General features: G+C 36.3%; 3 protein-coding genes across 3 annotated transcripts in view; 2 read left to right on the forward strand and 1 right to left on the reverse strand.

Moving 5' to 3' along the window:
* The window catches only part of LOC134797563 (nuclear pore membrane glycoprotein 210), a 39,808-nt gene extending 39,064 nt beyond the window's left edge, over positions 1 to 744 (forward strand). Inside the window, exon 31 of the mRNA XM_063769851.1 lies at positions 345 to 744. Within this exon, the coding sequence (XP_063625921.1) occupies positions 345 to 538 (194 nt within the window). The 3' untranslated portion in view covers positions 539 to 744. The remainder of the gene's footprint in view (positions 1 to 344) is intronic.
* Positions 745 to 10,230: 9,486 nt separating this feature from the next.
* Positions 10,231 to 11,365, reverse strand: LOC134797504 (protein OSCP1). The gene is made up of 2 exons (XM_063769747.1): positions 11,231 to 11,365; positions 10,231 to 11,132 (listed from the first exon to the last, which is right to left on the reverse strand). Exons 1-2 carry the CDS (start codon positions 11,340 to 11,342, stop codon positions 10,312 to 10,314), a joined length of 933 nt encoding a protein of 310 aa, XP_063625817.1. The 5' UTR covers positions 11,343 to 11,365; the 3' UTR covers positions 10,231 to 10,311.
* A 25-nt stretch (positions 11,366 to 11,390) lies between these two features.
* Positions 11,391 to 14,510, forward strand: LOC134797503 (SET and MYND domain-containing protein 4). Its single transcript, XM_063769746.1, has 2 exons — positions 11,391 to 12,815; positions 13,384 to 14,510. The coding sequence occupies exons 1-2, from the start codon at positions 11,401 to 11,403 to the stop codon at positions 13,823 to 13,825; spliced, it is 1,857 nt and encodes a 618-aa protein (XP_063625816.1). The 5' UTR covers positions 11,391 to 11,400; the 3' UTR covers positions 13,826 to 14,510.
* The last annotated feature ends 381 nt before the right edge of the window (positions 14,511 to 14,891 follow it).

Genomic DNA, 14,891 nt, shown 5'->3' on the forward strand with positions numbered 1-14,891 from the left:
GTTACCAGTACAATTTGACCCCAGGTTAATCCCGGGTTAGTGGGATGGAGCAAGTGGTGCTAAGCTTCATAAATATCTTATGCATGGTAGCGGAATCACCGCTGTCGGTGTGGATTCCTTTGTTTACCTATAATCAAAAAATTTGCCACCTTTGCTCATTTTTGAATTTCATGTTTTTATTCTATAAAACTTTATTTACTGTTTTAGAATATTTTTAAACTAGCGACCCGCCCCGGTTTCGCACAGGTTACCCTTAGGTAATCTCAAATTGCAATAGACTTTGTGCGTTTAGGTACAGATATTGTCACACTATTTCAACACCTAACCATACCTTTCTGTCTCAGTCCAATACCGCTGGAACGAGAAGGCGCGCCTGCGCCTGCCGCAGGCGCCGGAGTCGGTGCTCCCGCCCTCCACGCCCTCGCCGTTCCCGCGCCGCTCCTGGTCGCGCAGCCCCTACGCCGCGCCCGTGTACGGGGACGGCGACACCGAGCCCTTCTCGCCCAACTCTACCAGGATACACTCGAGGTTCTTGTAGTGATCATTGTGATATTTAACCTAGTTGGACTGAAACACTAAGTTCGTTAACCCTTTGACCGCTGAAGCAGACTGACTCGCGCGGCTACAACCCAACATCAACCTTCGTGCGTACCGCTAAGGTTCCAGATGATATGCCGCACACGATAGGCGTGATGTTCAAACTGTTCAAAGTGTTAAGAAGGATTACAATTTTGCTGGTGTGATTGAATATCAACATTAATTGCGTTTGCGATAATCATGAGTTATACGATGATAATTTTACGGTGTCTAAAAACGTGATTATAACCGTATAATTATTATGACATTGGGTTTGGGTGGATGACCAAGTTTATCAAAAATAGAACAAAAACCCTACTCAAGACAACACCAGTCATCACAAGCGGCTAGTCAACTGGTTTTGGCAAGTTGCAAACGACTTGAGACGAATGTAATCTTTTCAACGAACGGAACGTTGATCCGTGTTAGTAGGTTGAAACTATAATATTTATATTAAAAATTTGGACATAAATGCTTTCCTTAAACTGGCTGTTATCTTGTAGGCAGGTTACATTTTACAAACTCGTAAAATTTTGTGAGTTCGATATGGAGCATTCCACAGGCTGTCCCGTACAAACGCATTTTATTTCCTGTGTTGCGACTTTTTCTTCGGCATTCAAAGCAGGCGATTATTTTTCTGTGCACATTTTTGACCATTTGTCATAGAAAAGGAAACTCTTACACCTGCAAATCTTCAGAAAATTCGCGTTTGTACGGGACAAACGGTAGACAATTTCATGGAATGCTCCATATATATATTATATGATTTATATGTTTTTCATTGTTGATTCAGTTTTTGGAATTCTTTCAAATCTAAAGTCTACAGCTCACAGAGACACTATAACATATGAATTAAATACCTACTCACGGATCCACGTTCCGCCATTGGCCATACGAAAGTTTAAGTCCTGTAAGTAAGGGTGGTATTTCATCTGTTCAATTTTTTTGTCCAATGTCATTGCGTCTCACTCTCTCATTAAGCGAAATGTGAGAATACACATTGGACAAAGAAATTGGACAGCTGGAATACCCCTCTAATTGACGAAGCGACGACAATCGATCGCATAGAAAATTATATGTTAAGTTGTAAATCGGACGAAACGGGCAGAAATTACGTTAAATGTAGATCAATATGGTGGAAGAGGGCAACGGGGAGATATTGTTTCGATTTCGATGTATGTTAAGTATGTAAGTATGTTTTGTAAATAGATTTGTCGTGTTCCTTAATTTTTGGCATGTATTTTTGTATAACACCGAACGCCATTGAAATTGTGAAAATTGGTTTGACATTTAAAAGTAGGTATAACTAATTTAACAAAAAATAATTAATGACTCTACTAATAATATGTATGCTGCCGATAGATAGACTGGTTGTAAATATTTAAAATGATCTTGGTCTTTCTATATTCTTAACAAAATAATTTATGAAAAATGACGAGGTAAATACTCTCGGCAGCTCTTCACTTAGAAGTCTTATAAAACAGTGGATATAATAATGTGCTAAAATATTAGGTCATTACCTATGAAATTGGCGTTTTGTTCGGAGAATTTCAACGAAACACGAATTTCCATACAATTAATTTTGCGGATATTTTTTTGATGGCTAATTCAAACCAAACAAAATTTTTCCAGTAATTTTTGACACCTTTAAGGTATGTTTTCAATAAAATGGTACCATTAGAAAAATATAAGTAATTTTAATACTCGAACCGACAGCACATGAAAAGACCTATTTTCAAGGCTTAATTCTGAACACTTAACAATAAAAAATAACAATTAATTGCTGTCAAGCAGTTTGGCGAAATCATATTGTAGTTTTATTGTAATTGTGTATGTACTTTTGTAAAAAAAAAAACTAGGATCAGACTTATATCTATGAACAAAAACGCCAATTTCATAGGTAAGGACCTAATATATTTGCAAAAATAACTAGGTATGTATTTTTAATAATTATTATCTTAGCCATAACATCTTACACAACGAAGTTTGTAAAAATGTAAAATATAATACTCTATGGTTAAAAAAATACGGTTTCATTAGGGCGGTATTCCTGTCCAATTTCTTTGTTCAATGTCATTGCGCCTCACTCTCTCATTGAGCAAAATTGTGAGACGCAATACACATTGGACAAAGATATTGGACAGATGGAATACCACCCTTAGACGCGTCTTGCGAAATAATATACTAATGTATCAGATCTGTTTTATTTTATTTCCATATGTATTTTCACTGTGTTCTTTTCACTTTATCAAATCATTACGCAAAAAAAAAGACAATACATTCAACTCGAGTGTTCTCATTTATATGGAATGGCTTGTAAGAATGGTCACAAATTATAATGTGTACATGTGTTGTGATGCTTCAGCTCTTTTAAGGGGCCCACTGATTAACAGTCCGCCGTATCGGCCTGTCAGTTGTTCGGAACTGTCAAAATTTTGTTCTAACTGACAGGCCGATACCGTCCGGCGGACTGTTAATCAGTGGGCCCCTTTATACTTAATTATTTTAATGTATTTCTACTGGTTTGTACTTAATACTTTTATTTCTTAGATTAATGTTTTGCATCTAATCAAAGCTCATTTGAGTCGCTTAACTTCAGACTCGGGTAAATCCATCTGTCAGATTATGCGATTTTGGTATTAAGAAAAGGTATAAGGGTAGATATTTGCTGAGAGGGTCGAATGGATTTACCCGAGTTATAAGGTAAGCGACACATTTAGAGTAAACTCGTATGCGAGTTACGTTAAATTGCGGTATTTGGTGAGCGAGAGCGATATATCGAGTGACTGATTGAATTAGTAATCCTAACCTTAGCAGTCGGCAAATTAATTAAACTCGCATGCGAGTTCGCCTATAATTTGTGAGATCATTAACAATCAATCTTGTTTAATATGAAGGACAACTTGTCTTATTCTATCATGCGTTTTCTTAGTTTTGTGCTTGGTAAAAAGTTGTTTCACTTTGTATATTTTTTCCTTTTGAAAGTGAGCCTTTTCACTATTTTATTGTATTTTTTAACCGCATAGGCAAATCGCAAAGGCAATCATACTACTGCCGATAAATTGGTTAAAATTATATCGAATGTTCATTGTACTTTCAACCTTTTTGCCTATGTCGTAAAATTCAAAATGTTTTAAGAGAATTAATATTGTAACAGTATATCATTTTAGATCTATTTGCTAAGGGCAATAGAGTTGATATTAGAATGAACAATCGGCATGCTGTCCCGGCGAAAAGATGCAGTGAAACATGTGTATTCATGTAATTTTATCGTTAGTTGAAGGATGATTTAAAAAAAGAAGAACTGTTGTTAGGTAAGTCTGTGTGAGATGGGAAGCTGTATAAATACTCTTTTGTAGATAAACAATATATTTTGTAGATAGACGTATAAATATCATTTGCACTGCGTAACGCTATCAAAATCGTTGCAGACTTTGGTCTAACTCATAGACCTACCATCCGCTCGCGCTTGACAGACAGCTGAAGTGTACGAAAGGGAAGCCATCACGTATATGAACATCCCATGAGTGCGAAAGAGTCAGACTACCAAAGAGAAAACGTAACCACTTTTGAGTTTGACGACGGCCGCGGACGGCCAAGAGCTTATCACGGTAATTTTCAAATTGAAAAATATACACGGATTAGGACGAAAAGTATTAAATAAAGTAATTCAGTGAAGATGGTGTCTTGTAGTGTGCCGGATTGCAGTGTCACAGGGCCAAATAGTCCAAGCAAATACTCATTTCAGAGGATTTATGATATTCCGAGCGAAATTTTCATAACGATATTTTGTCAAATTAACAGCGTAAAAAGTGTAAGAAGCCGGTTTATACAGTTCATTATAAGTTTTTCTTCCTTTGTGTGCTAATATTTTTACAGTACATATGGTCCTATTTTCCCGCACTAGTGCGTAAAATAGCACTTTTCGCGCGGTGTCTAAAGTTTAAAGGGCCATATGTACTGTAAAACGTTGTACGATACACGTGCGAATAGGTAATTCGCAACTCGTGTCGATTTAAAACACTCCCTTCGGTCGTGTTTCAATTTATCGCCACTCGTTTCGAATTTCCTCTTTTCCGCACTTGTATCGTAAATAACTATATCATATTAGTCTATAATTTAAAATATTTTGTGTAAAAACATAATCTGTTACTTTACGCTAGGGCTTGACAAAATGTTCACATGACAGTATCGATAACTTGTCGGTATATTAATAGCTATGTAATTATTTCTTCACAAGACATCATTAAGATATTAGCTTTTATAACCGACTTCAAATAATAACGATTGTTATACCTTTTTGAAGGTGTTCATGTATAGCGGTAAACTTAAACTTCACTTTCCAACACAGTAAGAGTTACATTAAGATAAGTCTGCAACGATTTTGATGGCAAACGCAGTGCAAGTGTTATTTATACGTCATAATGTCGTAGAATTTTAACGTTTAAAATAACACATTTGAAAAAGTAGTCGATAAAGCAATCAAACATCGACAGATTATTAATATGTTGTAACATGACATCACTATTTTTGATCTCACATAGACAATTTACGCACACACTTGCATTTCATTTCTGGTCACACTTTCGAAGATTGACAGTTGTTCTTTGTCATCTAATTCTATGGTCTAACTCTAGTGACGCTTACTTGGCTTGGCGTCACGATACTTTAGATCGGCGGTCGGCAACCTGCGGCCCGCGGGCCGCATGCGGTTCGTGAAACTGTCACTTGCGGCCTGTGAGCCTCTCTGGCTATGTAATATTCAGAAACGACAATGTCTGATAAAGTCATAACTATTAACAAAGTGCGGCCCGCGTCTTCTTACTCATCGTTAACTACGCTACTAAAACTACGCAAAAAAAGGTTGCCGACCGCTGCTTTAGATCAATCGAAACCTTAGTTTAGTAAAAATGATGTACATTTTATAGAAATTAAAAAAAAAACTATTTACCATAAAACACGGAAAAAAATCTACATTTTATGTTACCCGAAGGTTCAAACTTAAAAATATACTTTCTATGGTTTTAATCATTTTCACTATGCTATTGGTCTATTAAGATAAGACGAAAGCTTGTTTTTGTTTGTTCACGCTATATGTTATAAAACTTAGAGGTGCCTCTCTTGTATGTACTTATGTTAAGAACATATGGAATATTAACTTGTGTATAAAAACACTTCTACATACACCAAAGGCACTTCATAAGCTATACGTATAAAGGCTTGTGCACACTGGATATGTATGCGTAGACGTGTACGTGCGCGTTGTAATATACAGATCCTTATGAGAGACGGCACACCGCGTGCGTGACGTGTGCGCTGTGCGTGCACGCTCCAACATGTTAGTGCTCGTCTACGCACACGCACCCGGTATGCTCTGGCCTTAAATGCAAGCAATTATAGTATAGTTTGTCAAGCGGACTTTGTCAGTAGAAAATGGCGACAGACTTGAAATATGTAGGCGCAAAGGATAGATCTCCCATACAAATTTGGAATTTTGCGCCTTTTACTACTGACACAAGCTTGCCAGAGTAGGTAAGTAGGTATACATACAGTGGGCTGTTACTGTCAGCTTGATTACATTGTTTTTTAGTAAAATTCTAAACATTTAATTGGAGGTGAGTACAAACACACATTTTTATATGTAAATGTTAAACGAAAATGCCAAAGGATATGATGACTTTTATAATGTTGTAATTTTACGTTTTGGTAGTAAAAAGTGATGAAAAATTTGTGTTTGTTATCTATACTCAGTATAGAGGGACATTGTCATAATTCTCATAGGTTGTAATGGTAAGTGAGTAATAAATAAAGGTATTTTCACTATCCTGAGTCTTTTTTTCCTAGAACCAAAATTGAAGAAATTGTAAAGTTTAAGTCAATTAGCTCACAATACACTTGTTAGTCGACGATACTCGAGCCGGCCGGTATAATAAAAAATGGTGGCAATACACCCGATGGGATGTCGCTGATCCCCAGGAGTATAGGACTGTGGGACGCGACCTAGACACGGCGCCACGATTTTACTCAAAAATACGCCGCGGCCGCGGACGCAACTAAAGCCTTCAGATATAATGTATTTGGAAAACAGGGCTCTCGACTCGAAACTACAACTTATCAATCTTATCATACTCGAGGATAATCTTAGATAAAAAACCGGGCAAGTGCGAGTCGGACTCGCGCACGAAGGGTTCCGTACCATAATGAAAAAAAAAAACGGTCACCCATCCAAGTACTGACCACGCCCGACGTTGCTTAACTTTGGTCAAAAATCACGTTTGTCGTATGGGAGCCCCATTTAAATCTTTATTTTATTCTGTTTTTAGTATTTGTTGTTATAGCGGCAACAGAAATACATCATCTGTGAAAATTTCAACTGTCTAGCTATCACGGTTCGTGAGATACAGCCTGGTGACAGACAGACGTACGGACGGACGGACGGACGGACGGACAGCGAAGTCTTAGTAATAGGGTCCCGTTTTACCTTTTAGGTACGGTACCCTAAAAAATATAAGCAAGGGTAGGTAAGTCCCTGACCATAGATAAGATCTTGTCCCTGAAATAGGTACTTACATTTTGTTTCCTAAATGTTGCCAGTGAACGAAGTTTACGGCATGCTCAAGTTTTTTGGAAATTAGCTAAAGGCTTATAGATCAGTCAAATCTTACAATAAAAAAACAATGCGTGATGTAGTTCTGTATTTTTTGTGTATTGTTTGGAGTCCTTGAAGGAATATGAGACTATGTTTTGCAAGCAAAAAAAAGTTGTGCTCTCTGCGTAATTTGGGAAAAACTGCAAAAATTTCGGACTTTTTTCAGATTTTCCAGTTTTATCATAAAACTTTGGGTTTTTGGTCAAAACTTGCTATGTAATGTTGAAAGTATATTAAATTTGGAACAATTTAAGCCCATAATCAGCGCCGTATGTTAAATAGTTCTTGAGATATGGGGCTTTAAAAAAAGGGTATTTTTTTCCATGAATGAAATTTTTCGTTTTTCCTGTATTTTAATACAAATATCGGCACAAACGCTTATACTATGAGGTATATTGCAATAAACAAAGTTGTAGCAAATTTAATTACCTTTAATTTAAGTGCAAGAAAGGGTCAGTAAGTCTTACAGTTCTCTAGTTATCGTAAAAAAAAATTAAATTGCTATAATGGGGTAGGCAACTAATGTATTGTTTAATGCATTGTCAAAATCCCTACAAAAGGCAGTACCATCGACGAGAACGCAATCTACGATTAGCTTTTACCGGTTTTTCCCGATAGCAGCAGAGCAATGTCAGAGATCAACCATTTTTAAAATGCACCCCCCTCTTAAGCACTTCACTCATTCAGTAATGAAATCAAGATACAATCTGTAGTTTGGCTTGTTTCTCGGCCTCACTTTTTGGTTGTAGCCATAGATCCCACGATGCCGATTCTGATTTAACAATTTGTTATGGTTTTGAACTTGTTTTGATACGACCTTGACGATAGTTCACGGTAATTGGCGTGGTGTTGGTGAAACACACTGAAATTACTGGAAGTCATGTCATTAGTATCTCGCTCGCGCTCGCTTATTGGTGCTCTTGAGTGTACTCTGAGTCGTGGTAATACAAGATCACTTTCTCAATCAATTCAATTTCTCAATAGAAAAAAAGTTATTGTGTGGTTTTATGAAACCACGATACAAGTCATACAAGTGAATCTTTTTTCGGATTGTAGATATAGGCATTTAACTGAAAATATTCGGAAATTTATCCGATTTTTAAAAAAAATACAAAAAAAAATTTGGGGGTTAAAAACGGGTTTTTAATCTTAACTTAATAAATATTCTCTATAATTATCTTATAAAAGCTCGCCCAACTCCAATCACACCAATGTAATTCACGCCAGTTACTCAACATGATGCTGTAGTTTATTATTAATATCGCTTTTACGCGAGTCAAGGGCTATAGAAACCGGTATAAGTAAGCTCTCCGATAAGAAACAAATGTATGCAATCCGCCCGGCTTGGTACATCATGTTAACTCACACTTATCTATACTTACCTACGTGTTTCGTTCAGTTCTTCTTCTATTAATGATTTGGTTTGTCAATTTATACACCTATCTAGTAAAGACTAGTAGTAATAGGATATTGCTAGTTAAAACCCTATACCTACAGCGGGTAATGGTAGCTGATTTTGATGTATCAATACGTTATGGTTAGGATTTTATCGTGATCTTGTATTACTACGACTCAGAGTACACTCAAGAGCACCAATAAGCGAGCGCGAGCTAGATACTAATGACATGACTTCCAGTAATTTCAGTGTGTTTCACCAACACCACGCCAATTACCGTGAACTATCGTCAAGGTCGTATCAAAACAAGTTCAAAACCATAACAAATTGTTAAATCAGAATCGGCATCGTGGGATCTATGGCTACAACCAAAAAGTGGGACCGAGAAACAAGCCAAACTACAGATGGTAGGTATCTTGATTTAATTACTGAATTAATGGAGTGCTTAAGAGGTGAGTGCATTTTAAAAATGGTTGATCTCTGACATTGCTCTGCTGTTATCGGGGAAAACCGGTAAAAGATAATCGTAAATGTTCTCGACGATGGTACTGCCTCTTGAAGGGATTTTGACAATGCCTTAAACAATACATTTAGTTGCCTTCCCTATTATAGCAGTTTCATTTTTTTACGATAACTAGAGAACTCTAAGGCTTACTGACTTTTTCTAGCACTTAAATGAAAGGTAATTAAATTTTCTACAACTTTATTCATTGTAATATATCTCATAGCATTAGCGGTTGTGCCGATATTTGTCTTAAAATATAGGAAAAACTAAAAATTTGTTCCAGGGAAAAAAATACCCTTTTTTAAAGCCCCATATCTCAAGAACTATTTGACATATGACGCTGTTTATGGGCTTAAATTGTTACAAATTTAATATACTTTCAACATTATATAGCAAGTTTTGACCAAAAACCCATAGTTTTATAATAAAACTGTAAAATCTGAAAAAAGTCCGAAATTTTTGCAGTTTTTCACAAATTACGCAGAGAGCACAAATTTTTTTTGCTTGCAAAACATTGTTTCAGATTCCTCCAAGGACTCCGAACAACATACAAAAAATACAGAACTACATCACGCATTGTTTTTTTAGGAGATTTTTTTGTAAGATTTGACCGGTGTATTACTATATTTCAATACTTTGCACTTTTATTAAAAAAATGTATGATATTGATGGGTTTTAAATGATTTTTGGCAATACAAGAAATTGGATGGATTCATCCAGTCATTCCTTCGTAGTTTAGTATAGCTGGTCAAATAACTTTGTCAGTAGAAAAAAGCGATAAATTCAAATTTTCTATGGTACGATTACCCTTCACGCCTTCATTTTTTAAATTTGCCGTTTTTTCTACTGACAGGAATGGCTTGACAGACTGTAATATGAAAGTCAGTTTAAATTAATTTAGACGATACATCAAAAGAAAACACGTTATTTAGGATAACAAACATTTCATTTAATAATCAAAAGGTAATGTACAGCTTGGCAAAAAAGAGTAGAAATTAAAAAGTGGCAACACTGTAGTGTCGTCCCTTTCAAACCAATTTATATAAGAAAACGGGACGACACTTGCCACTTTTTAATTTCTACTCTTTTTTGCCAAGCTGTAGTTAATTTATACTTAACAATTATATAAAATTGTTTTAGAATTATGAAATGGTGACTATTTATAATAAATTTTTTTTTATTAACTCATACGTTTAAATCTAGTTCGTCCATCATTTCTAATAAATCTTCATGAGGAGATTTTGGTATATCAGGGACGAAATTAAGATCTGTAGTCTTGTTTCTGATTTGAGTCATAACAATACTTTCAAATTGAGTATCTCGATTTATTTCAATGGTTTTCTTCTGAGATTCTTTATTATACAGTTCTATTGGTAGCTGTAGCTCAACCTTTGCTTTTACGGTAGACACTTTTTCAATGGGTCCTAAAAGACAACTAATTTCATGAGTGCCAGCACATCGACTTTCATATTCCTCTACAGAGTTCTTCTTATTATCATACTTATAAATATTTTCTCCTAAGTTATTAATTATGTTTGGACTTATTGTTGAAGGCAAATTGAACGTCCCATCCTTCCTTTGCAATCCCAGTCTTAGCAAAACGGATATCTTTGTGTGGTATTCGGAAAACCAAAGGATTAGAGTGTTACTCAAACATTTATAATCATCGTCTGTAAAACGTTGAGCCAGCGTCTCAAATTTCCTCATCGTATGCTCGATGATGCATTTCGGGAAATTTTTAGGCATTATTATGGCAACACTTTTTAAATGTCGCCGGGTAATGTCAAAAATGTTTTGATTTGTAGCCACCGATAATTGCCATTTGTATATCATAGTCATTAAATCCCATAATTTGCTCATGGAATAATCGTCTAATTTCATGATAGACGTGGCTGAAATATCCTGCAGAAGTTGCTTGACAACGGCATGTGTTGCGACCGGCTGCGGTATAAATAGCTCTTCTAAAAGTGTTGGGTGTAGCAGCACTGTCACTACGTCGGTGAGTACTGTAACGTAAAATTTATAACTTTTAGTTTTAGATATGAAAGAAAAGAAGATATATTTTAGAAGCTCTTCTACTTTTGTTTCAGTTCTGCAAACTAACCTCTTTCGGACTTCTCTGCTGCAATATTTTGCGCCTTCAATCTTTGTTCAATGACATAAATCATCTCACAGCCCAGGTTTACAGTAATAAAAGGAGTTGCAAAGTGAGACATTGTTGCTATAAAGAAGTAGACCACTTTTTCTTCACTTAATTAATCAATACTTTTCAAAATGAGTATAGATTCTTGTTACCAGGGTATAATAGAAAAGTTAACTTTACAAGGCAAAGTAAAAGAAATATCTGAGAAACTGTTAACTTGTAAAACAAATGCGGACAGAGTTCTGCAACTTTATGATGTTATTAGTGATTTAAATGCCTTCCCAGAACCACTTGAGGTAAGTAAGTCAACTGATTTGTCTTTATACTACCGTAACCGTGGCAACGAGTGTTTCAAGAAATCTCAAGACTTTGAGGCCTGGCAATACTACAATTTGTCCTTACTCCATGCTCCTACGAGCTCAGATGATTATGCATTAGCTTTGTCCAACAGATCAGCTGTGTTTTTCTCTTTAAAAAAGTATAAGGAATGCCTAAAAGATATTAAAATGGTACTAACTTTAAATTACCCAGAAAAGTTATATGAGAAGCTTGTTAAAAGACAAAAGTCGTGTGAAGAGTGCCTTAAATTGGATCTGAATAACTTAAAAAGTTCAATTTCTGAAAGATCTCAGGAAATTGATGAAATAACAAAATTAAAAAGTCCAAGAGATAGCACCTATTTGTGCACTAGTAACAAACTCCAAGTGGCATACAGTTCGGAGATGGGGAGACATGTCATTGCCAAAGAGGATATTAAAGTTGGGGAAGTATTAGTCGAAGAAGATCCATATTTCATCTTATTGCAAAAAAATGAATATTTATTCAGTTGCAGCTATTGTTTGTCAAGAGACATGAATCTTATTCCTTGTGATAATTGTTGTTTCACTTTATTCTGTAGCAAAGAATGTAAGAATAAAGCAGAGAAGGACTATCATTCTATTGAATGTCCGTTAATGGCTGCTCTTATTGATCTGCAATTCACTAAATTGGAATTGCTTGCATTGAGAACCACTATAAAAGCCCGCAATGACCATCCAGACTGGGAAAGTCTGTTCAAGACAATTGAAGATGCTGAATCAAAATTAAACTCAGAAAATAGAGGTTGCATTTTACAAGATAATAAGTGGATTTATGATTCAAAATATTATGCATCTATTCATACACTGGCTACAAATATTGAGAGGCGATCCAATTCTGATGTGTTTCTAAAAGCTGTGACTGCTGCGGTTTTTTTGAAATTTTTGTCGGACAGAACACGTTTTCTCAATAATAATGAAAAAGCCCGTAGATGCGTATCTGATTTGTTACTGCTGCATATTATGACAAGTGCTACGAATATGCATGGATTGAGTTCGAGCATTGAGAATGCAGAGGGCAATTTTGTTGAAGAGTTGAGTATAGCGAGTGCTCCATATGCCTTCCACAGTCTTCTTAACCATTCTTGTGCTCCCAATGTCGTGCGGTTCTGTAAACTGGGCTCTGGGAAGATGACTTTGTTTGCTCTCCGGCCAATCAAGAAGGGAACACAAATTTTTGATAACTATGGGTAAGTTGAGAACTTGAGACTGTAATTTTTTTTCCAGGACGGCTTATAGTAACTGTTAGTGACTGACACATGAGCATAACTCACAGATGCCATCTAGTGAAACTTCTTAACAGTGTTTGTTATTTACTTGTCCTAGATGAAGAAATAAAGTTTTACTAATCATAAACAATATTTTTTTATGTATCTACTTCTAGTAGCTTAAATCAAAAATAATAAACATTTGTCATTGTACTTCAAGCCAATGTACAGGGGGCTCCTGTGCTGCCCTCTACCACAGAATAAATAATAGTACTAGGTACAGAAAATTCACTCTCTAACATCACGCGTCTGTTACGATTAGGACAGATATGACCGCTAGGTGGCGCAAGCGCTACGCGCGGCTTATGGCTAGCCACCAAAATTGGTGTGGGAAGGATGTACTTGTAGCTACTTGTTGCGACGCGACGAAATCGCGGAGTGAGCCACGCCTGCCCCTACACTCTACAGTTCATTCACCTTTCCTACTAGCTAACATTTTATATAGGTAATTTAATTAATGATTATTAATTATTTTTCTGTCAAATTTCAGAGCTCACCACGCTCTCCAAGATCTGAAGACGCGGCAAGCGGATCTCAAATTCCAATACAAATTCATATGCGTTTGCGAGGCTTGTGTCAATGATTGGCCGACTTACCTAACTATGAAGATGTCATGTAAGACAAAAGTCCCAGTAAACCTCGTCGTACGCAAGGAACAACTTTTAAATCTCGCTATTATAGATAAACTGCAGAAAGGAGATATAGATACGGCAGTAAATATTTTTAAGCCTCTCTGCGCGTTGACCGAGGTGTTGGACGCGTTTGCCCCTAACGTAGAACTGGCAGATTGCCAAGAAACGCTTAAACAGTGCCTTGCTATCTTTGGGGGACTAGTGCCTTATGGATATAGTAGACTTATTGAATGGGACGCTAAATATAAGAAGAAGAGTAGTATTAACAAGTTTTTGAAGGGCACATATTTTTCAAGCTAATATAAAAAGGGTAGGTATATTGGCGATTAATACTTAGCGTTTATACTGTTTTTATTAATATAATTAACATTGGTGATTGATTGGTGAGTGCGCTGGTGGCCTAGCGGTAAGAGCGTGCGACTTGCAATCTGGAGGTCGCGGGTTCAAACCCCGGCTCGTACCAATGAGTTTTTCGGAACTTATGTACGAAATATCATTTGATATTTACCAATCGCTTTTCGGTGAAGGAAAACATCGTGAGGAAACCGGACTAATCCCAATAAGGCCTAGTTTCTCCTCTGGGTTGGAATGTCAGATGGTAATCGCTTTCGTAAAAACTAGTGCCTACGTCAATTCTTGGGATTAGTTGTCATTGTCAAGCGGACCCCATGCTCCCATGAGCCGTGGCAAAATGCCGGGATAACGCGAGGAAGAAGGAGATTGGTGATTGATGAAAAAAGTTGTGCCATAAGTCAGTTAAGCAATCAAAAAGTGATAAATTATTCGCGTGTAAACATATATAAGTATTTTTATAAACTTATAGTAGAAACTAAGAAAAAGAAAATGAGTTTGATATTATAAATAATATTTTATTGTTGTTTAGTAGACAGTTGTTTATGTTGTGTTTCTAAACAAACAAAGCTTTAGATACAGTTGTTAAATACTACAAGGATATTGCATAACAGCCGTAATATTTATATTAGGCTGTTGCTTATTTTGTCTAATAAATATAATAAATAATTCTGAAATAATTTCACATTTGTTTTTTAGTCAAATAGAACAATTTAAGGGGGTGAAACATAGAAAATTTCAATTTCGACTAAATAAGCAACACCCTAATCTATATACCAATTGACGTATAATATCTCAGGACGGGCCTTACGGGCACTAAAATGCTTTAAAAATGGTACTAGTTCAGCGGTGTCACTCACGAATTCGAGCCAATCGTGCAGTCTAACGCAACTAGTTGCGACTGCGACCAATCGCGCACGTGATGCGAACTCATCAACCAATCGCGTTGTAGCGATGTCACACCGCTGTACTGGCCCCATTCATGTCTCATTCTTATTGCCCGTAAGGCCACGCC

This window comes from Cydia splendana, chromosome 15, assembly GCF_910591565.1.
Source record: "Cydia splendana chromosome 15, ilCydSple1.2, whole genome shotgun sequence".
Classification (NCBI taxonomy): Eukaryota; Metazoa; Arthropoda; class Insecta; order Lepidoptera; family Tortricidae; genus Cydia; species Cydia splendana.